Here is a 14,248-nt window from a genome sequence, read left to right as displayed (position 1 = left end):
CTAGAGGAAATTTTTAAAGCGTGTTTAAACCTAGGTCATATTCCAGATAGTTGGAAACTAGTCAAGGTCGTCTTCATTCCAAAAATAGGCAGGAGGGGACATGAATCAGCGAAGGACTATAGGTCAATCAGTCTTTCGTCTTTCCTGTTAAAAACCTTTGAAAGACTTTTGGATATATTCTTAGAAGCTCTTTGGAGAGCTCTGGTATATCTACTGCACAACATGCGTACCTTAAAGGCAAATCTACGGAGACAGCGCTTCACGAGGTAATCCGAACAATAGAGGGCTCTCTAGAGAACAAACATTATACCATGGCGGCATTCTTGGATATAGAAGGCGCCTTTAACAATGTTAGTACAGATGCGATCCAACGGGCGTTGATAGACTTAGAGGTGGACAATTGCATCAGTAATTGGTTCATCTCTATGCTAGAAACCAGGATCATCAAAGCTAATATGGGTAATATCAGTATAACCAAGAAGGTCCACAGAGGCACCCCACAGGGGGGAGTTCTGCCTCCACTTCTCTGGTTATGCCTTATTAGCAAAGTCTTAATAAAACTTAATAGAGGTGGGGTACAAGCGGTGGCGTACGCTGATGATGTGGTGTTAATGGCGTCAAGACTGTGTCCTAATACGATCAGTGGGATCATCCAAAGGGCATTAGGCGAGCTTAACTCTTGGGCCACAGGCTGTGGCCTATGTTTAAACCCACGTAAAACAGAGCTTATGATTTTCACCACCAGATATAAGGTACCACCTTTTACCCTACCAAATATTAACGGACAAACTCTCTCACTATCACCCAGCGCAAAGTACTTAGGGGTAATTCTGGACTCCAAACTAAGCTGGAAATTAAATGTTGAAGAACGGGTAAGGAAGGCAGAAATTGCTTTATATGCCTGTAAACGTATGCTTGGAAGAAGTTGGGGTCTTCAACCTAAGCATAATGTATGTATAATGTATGTATGGCTGTATAAGACGGTTATACGACCTATTCTATCGTATGGTTCGGTAGTTTGGTGGAAGGCTCGAATACAAAGATCAGCATGTGCAATAACGGTCGGTGCAATCAGATCATGTCCTAGAGAGGCTCTCAATGCACTGACACACGTTATTCCAATAGACCTACATATTAAGAAGACGGCAACCATGAGTGCATTTAGGTTAAACGAAGCGGGTCGTTGGCGAGAAAAAACTTATGGTCATGCTAGTCTATTATTGCGACAAACTCAGTTAACCCCAGTGAGGACTGACTACATCGTCCCGACGGTAACTTTCAATAGGAATTTTGCCACTCTCTTTCCAACTAAGGAGGAATGGAATAAGGGATTCTCTCTAAACAACTTCGACACTACAGTCTATACGGATGGAAGTAAAATGGGCTGCGGTGTTGGAGCTGGTATAAATTCTCACATACTTAAAATTGAGAAGTCTGTGCGTCTCTCTAATACCAGCAGTGTCTTCCAGGCGGAAGTACTGGCGATTGGGGAAGCTTGTAGGCTACTAATCGCAGATTTCTCTTTTAAGGGTAATATCGCTATTCTCTCGGATAGCCAAGCTGCAATCCAGGCACTGGGTTCGGCCACAACAACCTCTAAAGTGGTGGAACAAAGTAGGAATAGCCTCACCATCTTGAGTGAAAACCATAAAGTTACCTTAATCTGGGTCCCGGGACATCGGAACATTGAAGGTAACGAAAAAGCAAATGAACTGGCAAAAGTGGGATCTGCCATGAATAACGCTCTTGCAGAATCGGTACTCACACCATTAGGTGCAGTCAAGAGCACACTTTCCCAAAAATACCTCCGAATCGCTGAGGGTAGGTGGAAAGTTCAGACGAAATGCAAAATTAGCAGAACGTTATGGCCCACCTACAACCTCAAGCAATCGTCGGCATTAATAAGAATGAAACGACGGGACGCCTGGAGACTAACGGCAGTCATAACTGGCTTTTGGTCTATCGGAGAACAAGCAGCCAAAATGGGTATCCCTCACAATACATACTGTCACAGTTGTAAACAACCGGAGAAAAAGGAGACAATCTTCCATTTCCTCTGTGAATGCCCTGCCCTATGGAAGGACAGAATGTTAACCCTGGGCCAACCGCTGTTCGAGAATCTCGAACAACTATCTGGCTCAGACGTTAACAACCTAATAAGGTTCCTTAACCGCACAGACTGGATATAGTTATGCTGTAAAAAACCGTTCAAAAAGTTGGCAACGAGGATGTGGCAACAAAATGGCGCGGAAGCGCTAGTTGGATTCTGGAAGAATCACCACTTTAACCAACCAACCAACCAACCAACCAGCAAAAGACGCCAAGGTTAAGCTTAAAACATAAACAGCTTCGTTATATCGAATACAACAATTTATTAGCGTTCATAATATAGAAACATCAGTGAGATAATTTTTGTTATTCCGAAAGTTCATTATACCGGACGTCCACTGTATATATATGTAAAGCTTTGTGTTAAAGCGTCTTAATGACCTCAACTGTTTTTACGGTGAAATTTTTATTAACCGATAAAGTAATTGCCGCTTATCAAGGTTTACAATTCGGTGGAAAAGAAAATCATAAATATGCACTTGCAGTTGAAACCTATAGTAGATACGACGAAGTTAATGGGGTTGGGCAAATAGTCGTTACATTCATATATGCACGCATGTGCTAAAATAAAATCTAAATAAATTTGAATAAAATTCCTTCGGCTCGGAAGTTTTTTATATTTTTTCTCAAAATTACAATTACAAATAAAAAATAAACATTGTCACCCATTCATTACACGTCTTGTAGAGGATATTTCATTTCATGATCATTTCACTTCGTAGAGGCTCTTCATAACGGAACTCTAATTAATTGCTTTCAGTTATCATACAGTGGGTGAGCGCCACTAGAGCTCTCTATACTCAAATTTTTGTTGTTGTATCTGTCGTATTTGTGCAGCATTTTCGTTTGAAAAACTTCAGAAAAAGAGAAGTTCTCCCAAACAAACGGTAATGAGGTTCGTTAGAGCAAAGTTTCACCGGATGCTCATTTTCTGCGTACTAATGAAAATGCCAAATTGGACTGTAAAACTTATTTATCTAAAATACGGGTATAATACGAGTATTTACAGTAAAGTCTACGCCAAAACTACCGAAACGTATAATAAACTCGATTTTTGCTTTTTTTTAATAGGGCTTGAAACGATTTTAAGAATGAGGATTATTAAATTAAATAGAAAAGCAAATATTCACATTTTCCAGCAATTTGATGCCTTCTATGTCCTATAATTGGCTGGTGAACTGGAAGTTCTGAAAGTCCAACCGACAATAATTGAAGAACTTAGCTATTGAAATTCGAAAAAGAGCGAGCCAAGAAACACCGAGAGAATGATAACTCCTAAAACACTCAAACTAAAAAGCCCATTGTAATCAAAGCACTGGAAAATAAAAGGGGTGAGGAAAGGATAGATCACTTCTCTTCGTCCTTTCGTCCTAGACTTTCAACCCTGAGAGAAAGAGATAGGATAGAACTAGACAGAGACAGCTATGTGAGAATTTTCCAGATTCTTTGGCATATCTGAAAATATGCTCCAGTGTGAGAGAACAAATTTTACTCATACTCCTGACATGGGATGCCACAATTCGTAGCATTGTTCTAACAAAGGCAGTACACTCGCAGAGAAAATGCTCAGTGCTATCCGCCTCTGTAAGCAAGTCAAGTAAGTCGGGTTCGCAATGATTCGAATGGAGACCTTTTGCTGACAGAAGGTGTGTGGACCTTTAAGAGAAGGAGACTGTAGAGCACTTTCTCTGTAAATATCCGTGCTTCGCAGCTAGACGAATAAGGTCACTGGATGCACCATTCTTCGATAGCCTGGAGCAGTGCTCCAACCCAAATCCTATCAACCTTCTCCATTACATCACAGCTCTGGTTGGTTGTAGGTATCTGACCGTTGGAGATATCGAAATGATATCAAGAAGGCGCTTTAGTGCTACTTGGGGATTGCTACTAAACCATTTCACCTACCAACCTACCTACCTACCTACCTACAAAAACCATATAAATGCAAATTTCAAACGTTGTGCAAATTAAAATAAATTCCACAAACTGCACAATGGATAAAAGGTTTGAAATTTTGATAGAACTTTTTTAAATTTCAAGCAGTTTAGAAGGCGTTTTTCGTATTTGCTGCGACATAAACTGTCTTCTGCGCACAACGTAGCCTTTATACAGGAGATCTTCATGAACAACTCGACGGATACGACACTCAGAAACATTAAGCTCCCTCACAAACACTCTCCACGATTTTGAAGGGTCCTCGTCATCGCTTGCACTTATGGAATAAATTCTGTAGATCGGACGGTGTCAGAACGTTTCTAATGTTTTATGGAATGAATGAACGGGCGCACTTAAGAAAATTGAGATTTTTTAAATCGGTGTGATTTGCAGTTATAGCGACGCCGACTGCATGTCTCTTCATTTCTTAAAGAGCATAAGGAAAGTCATGATTTCGAGAAGTTATAGCCACATATGTATGTGCAACTACCGTGTGCACCCTGTATAATTGACGCTTACACCCTTTACGAGGGGTGCCTTTTATATGTCGGGATTTGGCAACCCTGGTGTTGCAATCTGGCAACTGACAGCTGTATCGCAAAGCTTGACATTTTTTGGCTTTTACGTACTCAGAACGTTTTGAAATACCAGCGCTATTTGTGTTGTTTACAGTAACTTAAAAGATTCATCTCTGTCCAAAAATGGAATTAAATCGTGAACATTTTCGTGCGATTATTTTTTACAACTTTCGACGTGGATTAATTCAGCAACATTGCATGGATGAACTTAATTAATTTTTTGGCGATGAAGCTCCATCAAGGACCAGTGTTTATCGATGGTATGGTGAATTCAGTAGTTCACTCCAAGACGAATTTCGTGAAGGTCGTCCAAAATCAGTTGTTGTTCCGAAAACCATTGATGCTGTGCGCGAACTGATATTGCAAGATCATCATGTGACCTATCGTGAGATTGAGACAATCTTAGGCATTAGTGGGGCCAGCATACATTCAATATTGCATAAACATTTGACTGTCAAAAAAATTTGTTCGCGTTGTGGGATCCAACAATTTGTCAATCGCTCAAAAAAAGGCTCGTGTCGATTGGTCGAAGGAAATGCTCAAAAAATACGATCGCGGGGCTTTGAAACACGTCTATGACATCGTGACAGATGAAACAAACAACGAAAGTAAACAGCAGTCGACTGTACGAGTATTTCAAGATGAGCCAAATCCAACAAAAGTTGTTCGCTCACGAAGCACTTCCAAGCAAATGGTCGCCTGTTATTTCGGAAAAACTGGACATGTCGCAACCGTACCACTACAACAACGCAGAACAGTAAATTCTGAGTGGTACACAACCATTTGTTTTCCAGTTGTCTTCCAAGAAATTAGGAAAACCAATCGCCAAAGACGGATCACTCTTCACCAGGACAATACGAGCTCTCACACATCGGCTCAAACAACTGCATTTTTGAGCACCCAAAATATCGAATTAATGGTTCATCTGCCGTATAGCCCTGACTTGGCACCGAATGACTTCTTTTTATTCCCGTACGTAAAAAATAAACTGAGAGGTCAACGTTTTTCGACACCTGAAGAAGCGGTAGCGGCATTCAGATTGCATGTTTTGCAGGTACCTCATTCAGAGTGGCAAAAGTGCTTCGACAATTGGTTCAAACGCATGCAAGATCTTCATGCATGTATAGATCTTCATGGAGAATATTTTGAAAAACAATAAAGTGATTTTCGATGATTAAAATTTGTTTGTTTGTTTCTGTTCTCTAATCCCGACATATAAAAGGCACCCCTCGTATTTGATGTTTGGTCGAGCTCTTCCTATTTGTGGTTTGCGTCTTGATGTTTTTCCACAAATGGAGGGATCTAAAATTTTGTACCGCCTCCAAATGGAAGGAGAAGGAGCTTCATTTACTAATGGAAATAGCGGCAGGATAATCACCTACCCTGTCAGAAAGCAAATAGATTAACATAACCAACACAAAACAAATGTCTTATCGAGGTCCTATGCTCCCGAGAGGAGTGTACAAGGAAAAAAAAATAATAATAATAATGGAAATGTTGACATTGAAATCCAATTTTACCACCAAAAAATATGTGTAAATGTGGTTGTTGCTCAAGTGCTATCACCCTTAGCAGATTGACCTTGGTTTTTGAGCTATATTTTGATAGAAAAAGGTATTAAAATTATGTATGCTGCAGTTATTAAACGCACTGTAGTATCGCATATCTGCGTTTTAAAAGGTCATAAACCCAACCGAGTGATAACTGTAAGCTTTTCTGATTGGTTTGATGCATACTTTATATTGACAAATATAGTGCATTAATTTTAATCAACAACGTAATTATTTTGTTTTCATAACAACTCGTACTTTTATACGGATATTGAGTGTTTGCAAAGCGGTTGAACTGATTAGATTTCATTTTCATGGAAAATGTTGACAAATGCCTTACTAATTGCAATAAACATTAAGAACGAATATACCATACACATATCACATTTAAAAATAGCTTCAAAATCACTTCTTCCTGGAGGGCTATTCAAAAATTTTGTTTATTAGAACACACAATACGCGAAGAAACCAAACTAGAATAAAAAAATATCTCATTTAAGATCTTCGAATGAAAATTTTACTCAAAGTACTTAAAGATAGTAAACAGAACAAAAAATTAACGTAAATAGAGTTATCATGTTAATACCTGACAGCTCAGCCAAAGACATATGTACATACCTACATATTTACTTATCTACATATACTAGTATAAACTCGTAGGTAGGAGGGTATTACCAGTTTCTTATCACGAAGTAATAATATTGATTGCAATTTTTCGTTGAGCCACTTCTATACACAAGTATTGACAGGTGACACTCAAAAACGCAATATACAATGCATTAATATGTGGTAAACAATAACATTAATGTGTGACAAGATGAACAAAATGAAAGTAAAATTGAGGCTCTTTGCTGAATAATCCTGAGAGATAACCAACAGAACTTCAGTAAATAGCTTCCTATGCAGTGAAATAAAAGTAATTCAAATAACTTAATTCTAGGCATTAGCTGGAAAGGAGAAGGGTTGGGTACAAATGTCTAATAGCAAGACTGATAGAATTCTTCGTGGTCTATAATAATTTAACGCGGCACTTCGTTTTCATTAGTTTGTTTACTTTACATGTCACAAATCACAGCCATTCACTGAATTTTCGCAAACATGTAATTTCTCCTCCTTTTGTTTGTTTTGTATTGGTAAGGAGCCTGACGTCAGACTTGTAAAAATCGCGAAAAATAAAGTAACTGTTTAGGGAATACGACACCGTCAGTATTCAATTCGTCTTTGTGAATACGTGTGAAATGAGCGGACAAAATTCTACTGGCAGGTCCCCAATGAGATGACCGCCAAAGTTACTCGCTCAATTTCGTTTTTCACAATAGCTGAAGGCCAAAACTGGGAATCTATCATAGTTGATTGATTATGTATAAGTTAAAATATATAGGGTCCGGCACTCGAAGTGCAACGAACTTCAAACTGCACAGGCATCAGCTGTCTGTTAGTTGGCTTTGGCTAAATGACAGTCCCGAGTATTGTTTAAAAGCGCGCGGAAGCATTTTGCTGAGAAACCCGAAAGGAAAATCAGTAATGGATTTCAAACGCTGTAATAGTGATTGCATTATATTTGGCTGGAAAATCACAACCAGCGATTGTTGGTGAGCTCGAACACCTTAAAGTAAATAAAGTTTTTCTTAATCGCACCATTACTAGTTACAATGATACTAGTAGCATCTCGAAACGTCATGGAGGTGGTCATCAAAAGACTACAACGTCACGTGAAATGGTTAAAAAGTGAAGAAGTGACTTGAGCGAAATCTCCGGCGAAGTGTCAATCAAATGGCGAATTAACTGAAAATATCTAACCGTAGCATCCGCTGCATACTGAAAAATGATCGTTAAGACTTATAAGATCCAAAAGGCGCATGATCTCACACCAAAGCAGCGACAAGTCAGAATTGAGAGAGCGAAGGAGTTGCTTGGCTTGGCCGGAAGTGGTCAATTTCTGAACATTGTGTTTTCTAACGACAAAATTTTTCAATTTGAGCAATTCGTAAACTCCCAAAACGATAGGGTTTATTTGATATAGGAATTTAAGGAGGCAGCAGCCGCCACAGGTAATGGTTTGAGCCGCTGTAACCGCAGATGAGTGCTCTCCAATCGTTTTCATCGAGCCTGGCGTCAAGGTAAATGCGAAATATTATAGGGAAAGTATTCTGGAGCTTGCTCTAAAGCCGTGGGCAGACAAACATTTCTGTGGCAGACCATGGACGTTTCAACAGGACTCGGTACCATCTCATAAAGGTCGAGTGAACCAAGAATGGCTAAAAAACAACGTTTAGAACTTCATAACATCCACACAATGGCTGTCAAATTCACCAAACACGAATTCGATGGATTATTCTCTTTGGGCTATTTTGGAGAGCAAGGTCCGAATGAGAAGATTCACCAATCTCGAGGCACTGAAAAGAGCTATTGTCCGCGAGTGGGCCAAAATACCTGCAAGCCACATTCGGGCAGCTTGCGATTCGTTTCTGGACCGTCTCAAGACCATAGTCGAGGCAAAAGGTGGTCATATCGAGCAAAAGTAAATTGATTCTTAATTTTGTATTATTCTCACACCTTTTTACTTTGAAGTGAATAAAAGAAATTTTTCAAACTAAATTTATGGCCTTTTTAATTGCTTACACTTCAAGTGCCGTACTACAGGGTCCAGACTTTTAATAATTTGTGTTTTGTACGGAGAGTTACTGAAGAGAAATTATTAAGTAGGAAAGTGAGTGGATGACGTCTCGCTTTAGAGCAAATGTTTCATTCTACTTTAATTTTAATAACATTTTTGTTGTTTATATTATATTATATTTTGTTATGCTAAGTTATGTTTAGTCATGTTATGTTTTGTTATGCTATGTTATGTTTAATCATGCTATGTATTGTTATGCTAAGTTCTGTTATGTTTTCATTTTATTCTATGTTTTGTTAGTTTTCGTATGCTACCAGGTTATGTTTTGTGATGCTATGTTCTGTTAGGATATGACATATTTTGACTGTTATTCTAAGTTTTGTTTCTTTCCACATCCTACTGCGTGTTATGCTATGCTGTGTTATGTTATATGAAGCGCTGTGTGGAGCATTGGTATATTATGGAACTAAGAAAAAATACAATATAGAAATTTAGAAAGTTTATTGAAAATGTAGAAGCAAAAGATATTGAAAATGGCGATCCGGTCTCAATACAATACAAATACGTAAACATAAACTCATAACTAAACATAAGATAGTTAGTTTGCTATGTTTACTATATTCAGCTCTGCTTGCTGCAGCTATGTTATGTTGCAAATGGTGTTATGGTAGGGCAGTAACTCAACAATCAATTAACGACACGCAGCTGTTTTAGTACTACATTCACTTCTGTTACGCAAAAGTTAATATTTCACTTAATTCTTCATGGGGCGGATGACGCAAGGCACAGCTTAGTTTCGGGAAATAATATTTCTAAGTATAAATACTCAGAATTTTAGCGAATATTTAGTAAAATTAATTTCAATAAAGCCCATGGACTCAGATTTGTGGAGTTTCTATGTACAAGAACTTAGTCTCTGTGTCACCTTTATTTCTGTCATTCACATTAGACTGACCAAAAATAATGTAAAATTTGTTAACATTTCAAATTTGCAGACTTAAAGCATTTTTTGTAGCACTAAAACGATAAGGAATATCAGGAAATAAGCAATTTTAAGCAGCACAAAATACAATTTCCCCCAAGACTTTTTTATTCTTACGCATCACAGGAAATCTCTGGGGATGAAGAACCCATAATTTTTGCATCAATAATCTATTACTGCAATTGCATTATACGTAGGTATGCGCACACATAATATAAATAATTATGAAAAAAGAAGTTTCACTTTACCTTCATCGCTTGAGCCAAGCGGCATATAGCCACGCGCTGATTGCTTGTTAAAGCAGAAGACTTCGAAATTTCTAAATGCACTCATTTCCGAAACACTTTTGACGTCTGCGCTTTGACCCCCAATAATAATAGTAAACTTGCGGGAGGTTAAAAGCGTCTTTCTGAAATTTCGCTTCACATTTGCTTTTCTCTTCTTCTTGCACACTACATTTTACTGGCTAAATAAAACAAAAACTATTTGGCAAAGTAAATTCAAAATTAAATTATGCAAAAGAATTTCATTGGCACTAAATTATGAACAAAAGGTACGCGCACCGCGAAATAGTTCGATATGGCGTTATATTCCAGTGACAATCCGATCGCGTTTGCTGACACCCAAGCCACAAACAAATGCGAATTTGCTATAGAATTTGTTAATAACTAACTTGCGTGTGTAAGTGTGTGTGCGTGTTTATAAGATTTGCAATAACTGCAATAACTATATTATATATCACTGATGGGTTATATTATTTTTTATAGCTTTTGCGTTTTAGCTGTTTTCTTTTTATTTTATTTTTTTTTTAATTTTTCTCGTATTAGTAAAAATGTTTTGTAGATGTGTATAAGTATGTATATGTATATCATTGTTACATGCACGTTCAGGCATACATATGTATATTCTAAGGCATTTTTCCTTTTGTTTTGTGTTGAATTTTGAATTGAATAATTGCTTGCAGCCTATGTGAATATGTATATCTGAGACCGAATGTGGTAAGATCGCTTGCCGTAAGTGTGAGTGTATACTGCGCGCGTTTATTGCGCTCGCACGCCAAAGGTAAATCGATGAGCGAACCGCTTGATGGCACCGACGGCAGCACTACCAATTTTAAACCGTCACATCACAGTTTGCACGCCCGACTAACAATATTCCAATTCCAATATTTGAAGTTGTGCAGTGGGTGTCTCAGTTAAAAGGTGTCTCAAGTCGAGCTTCACATTTATAGAATTTAGCGAAAGAGTTGCGAGTAAATTTTAATTTCTTCATTTTCCTCAACACACATTTTTATTTGTGTAGTTTTGTAGCCAAATATGTTTGTATGTATGTACATATGTACACACATGCGATACATTCGAATTTTGAATTTTGACAGGTTTATTCCATTACTCGACATTCACAGCTGTTTTTGTAATCTTGTTTCAGTGTTCCCAACAATTCAAATAATAATTTAATTGAAATTCATACATACAAACATAAGTAGGAATACACCTAAGTGCATACTGGCACACACACGAGTATGTATGCTTAAACAAGCCGCCTTATTAGCTCTCAAAGCGTCAAGCTCACGAGTTTCTGCAGACACGTTCGGAATATTTTTTGGTACTGGTTCTAAAGTAAGTATGCACACACTTCAATACATTGGTATGCATTAGATATGTATATACATGCGTATCAGAGTACGAGGTGCGGTTATTGCATACCCAGACTGATGCTGCCATGGAGCGAATACGCATGCGTTAAATGCTACCGACCGCCAACTGTTGAGCGCAAAGTTTTTCCTGCGAACTCAGCATCGCCCGCTGCTATAAGCAAAGTTGTGTGGCTTTATTATTCGTTGGTATTACACCCTTCTTAGAGCTCATTCCGCATTGCTTGTCAAGAGGTTTCTAGTTGATTTGTGTAGGAAGTATAGAGTCCGGCACTCGCAGTGTAACCAACTTCAAACCGCTCGCGCAAATGATGCACGGGCATCAGCTGTCTGTTAATTGACTAACACTTGCCGAGAGTAAGCGCCATAAAAGAAAATCAGCAAGGATTTCAAACGTAATAGTGTGATTGCATTATATTTGGCTTGAAAATCACAACCAGCGATTATTCGTGAGCTCGAACACCTTAAAGTAAATGAAGTTTGTGCTTATAGGACCATTACTCGTTACAATGATATTGGTAGCAACGCGAACCGTCATGGAGGTGATCATCAAAAGATTGCAACGTCACGTGAAATGGTTAAAAAGTGAAGCAGCGACTTGAGCGAAAGCCCCAACGCAGTGTCAATCAAATGGCGAATTAACTGAAAATATCTAACCATAGCATCCGCCGCATACTGAAAAATGATCTAAAAGTCAAGCCTTACAAGATCCAAAAGGCGCATGATCTCACTCCCAAAACGATAGGGTTTATTTGATATGGGAATTTAAGGAAGCAGCATCCAGCACAGATAATGGTTGGGCCGCTGTAACCGCAGATGGGCGCTCTCCAATTGTTTTCATCGAGCCTGGCGTCAAGGTAAATGCGAAATATTATCATGAAAGTATTCTGGAGGTTGCTTTGAAGTCGTGGGCAGACAAACATTTCGGTGGCGGACCATGGACGTTTCAACAGGACTCGGCACCGTCTCACAAAGCTCGAGTGAACCAAGAATGGCTAAAAAACAACATTTTGAACTTTATAACGTCCACACAATGGCTGTCAAATTCACCAGCCGCGAATCCGATGGATTATTCTCTTTGAGAGCAAGGTCCGAACTAAAAGATTCACCAGTCTCGAGGCGCTGGCAAAAGCTATTGTCCGCATATGGACTAAAATACCTGCGAGTCACTTTCGGGCAGCTTGCGATTCGTTTCTGGACCATCTCAAGACCATAGTCAAGGCAAAAGGTGGTCACATCGAGCAAAAGTAAATTGATTCTTAATTTTGTATTATTTTCATACATTTCTTACTTTGAATTGAATAAAAGTAATTTATGGCCTTTTTAATTGGTTACACTTCGAGTGTCGGACCCTGTAAGAGTGTGCGGATATAGAGGTGATAATAAGTAAACTCTATTAAATAAAATAAAATGTGTTTTTAGTATCAATCTCATTATTTAATAGCCACACCTTGTACTTACATACTTGCATAGACTTTTTATCAGCTTAACCCAGTTCAGTGCCATCAGCGTGCCGGTTCGCTTCTTCTGCTTCCGCAAAGAAACTGTCCATTATTGTTTTCAAATGCCCCGCTTAAAAATATTTGTATTGATGCCTGTACACATGTGTATGCACATGTGAATGTATTGCGGCGTGGGCGTGAGTGAATAACACGTGACGTTTCTGAGTGACCACCTACTTATAGTTATACCAGTGACCAAGTAGTCGAACGCCTAGAATAACGATTATTTTTTCTGAAGTCGCTGTGCTCAAGTAAGATGCGAATTTAAGCAGTAAGGAATGCTTGAACCAGTAAAAGTGTACACTCACTGACAAAATAAAAACGTCGGCGACAATTTTTTTCCAGCTTCGGTACTTTTTCTGACATTCGAGGTGCGTAGTGGATGCATACATATATATATATACATATATATACATATATATACACACATATATATGCATACATATATACATATATATATGTATATATGGTATATATATATATGTTTCTCTTTATAGATATAGCAAATATCACGAAATAAATGCTTTTTGCATCAACGCTCATAAAAAAAACGAAAATGTTCCACTACGCACCTCGAACGTCAGAAGAAGTACCATAGCTGGATTGATTCTTCTTTAGTGAAATATGTTATCATTATTATTTTGGACTCTTATTTTTAATCTCTTACTTTCCTAAGTATTTGTAATTAATTCAGTAACAAACTTTTTATTTAACCATAGTCTATAATTTATGTAGAGTAAAGTAATTAACTTCTTGCCTTATGAATCGAGCGACGATTGCGTGTGCCACTTTCGCTTAAAGCTTTTCTTGTGCCTAAAAACAGCCTCATTTTTGATCCGAGCTTTTTACTTTTGAACAAAAAAAGTCATCAAGTGTCTGACACGAGATTCTCATTTTAGGAATGGAAGTAGGATCACGTATCTCACCGGTTGTTTAAGGCAAAGAGTTAATGTGTTTCACATGACGGCTGTTAGTCTGGAACTTATGGGTTTCTGGAACTTATGGGCTTAAATTGAGCAACTCAACATTAAAGAGTTTCTGGCCGCCCGTAAGCAAGGGCGAAGTTTCGAGCATATTATAAAAAGGGTTTCTCATAATAATCAAGCGGAATAAAATTAAAGAGCAGTCTCACAACACAAATCGAAGTTCATTTTAAACTGTCAAGAGTTTATTGTAATAATACTTTAACGATGGTATGTACCTCCTAATAGCAATGACATTTTTTAATGCGATATACATACATCAAAATAATATTTTATTTGCATTTAGTTTTAAGTCCCAATGTACTAGCCTTAGAAAGAGTCTCTGCAAGTGACTAAAC

The 14,248-nt window shown here is 38.1% G+C and overlaps 1 protein-coding gene across 1 annotated transcript in view; it reads right to left on the bottom strand.

Moving 5' to 3' along the window:
* The window catches only part of LOC129237095 (solute carrier family 41 member 2), a 127,069-nt gene extending 115,999 nt beyond the window's left edge, over positions 1-11,070 (bottom strand). The window contains exons 1-2 of the mRNA XM_054871515.1: positions 10,922-11,070; positions 10,020-10,237 (exon numbers count right to left, since the gene is read on the bottom strand). Coding sequence (XP_054727490.1) covers positions 10,020-10,104 — 85 coding nt within the window. The 5' untranslated portion in view covers positions 10,105-10,237; positions 10,922-11,070. The remainder of the gene's footprint in view (positions 1-10,019; positions 10,238-10,921) is intronic.
* Positions 11,071-14,248: the final 3,178 nt, after the last annotated feature.

Source organism: Anastrepha obliqua, chromosome 2 (genome assembly GCF_027943255.1).
Source record: "Anastrepha obliqua isolate idAnaObli1 chromosome 2, idAnaObli1_1.0, whole genome shotgun sequence".
NCBI classification, from domain to species: domain Eukaryota; kingdom Metazoa; phylum Arthropoda; class Insecta; order Diptera; family Tephritidae; genus Anastrepha; species Anastrepha obliqua.
Note: the sequence above shows the minus strand (reverse complement) of the source record. Positions and strands in the feature narration are given on the sequence as shown.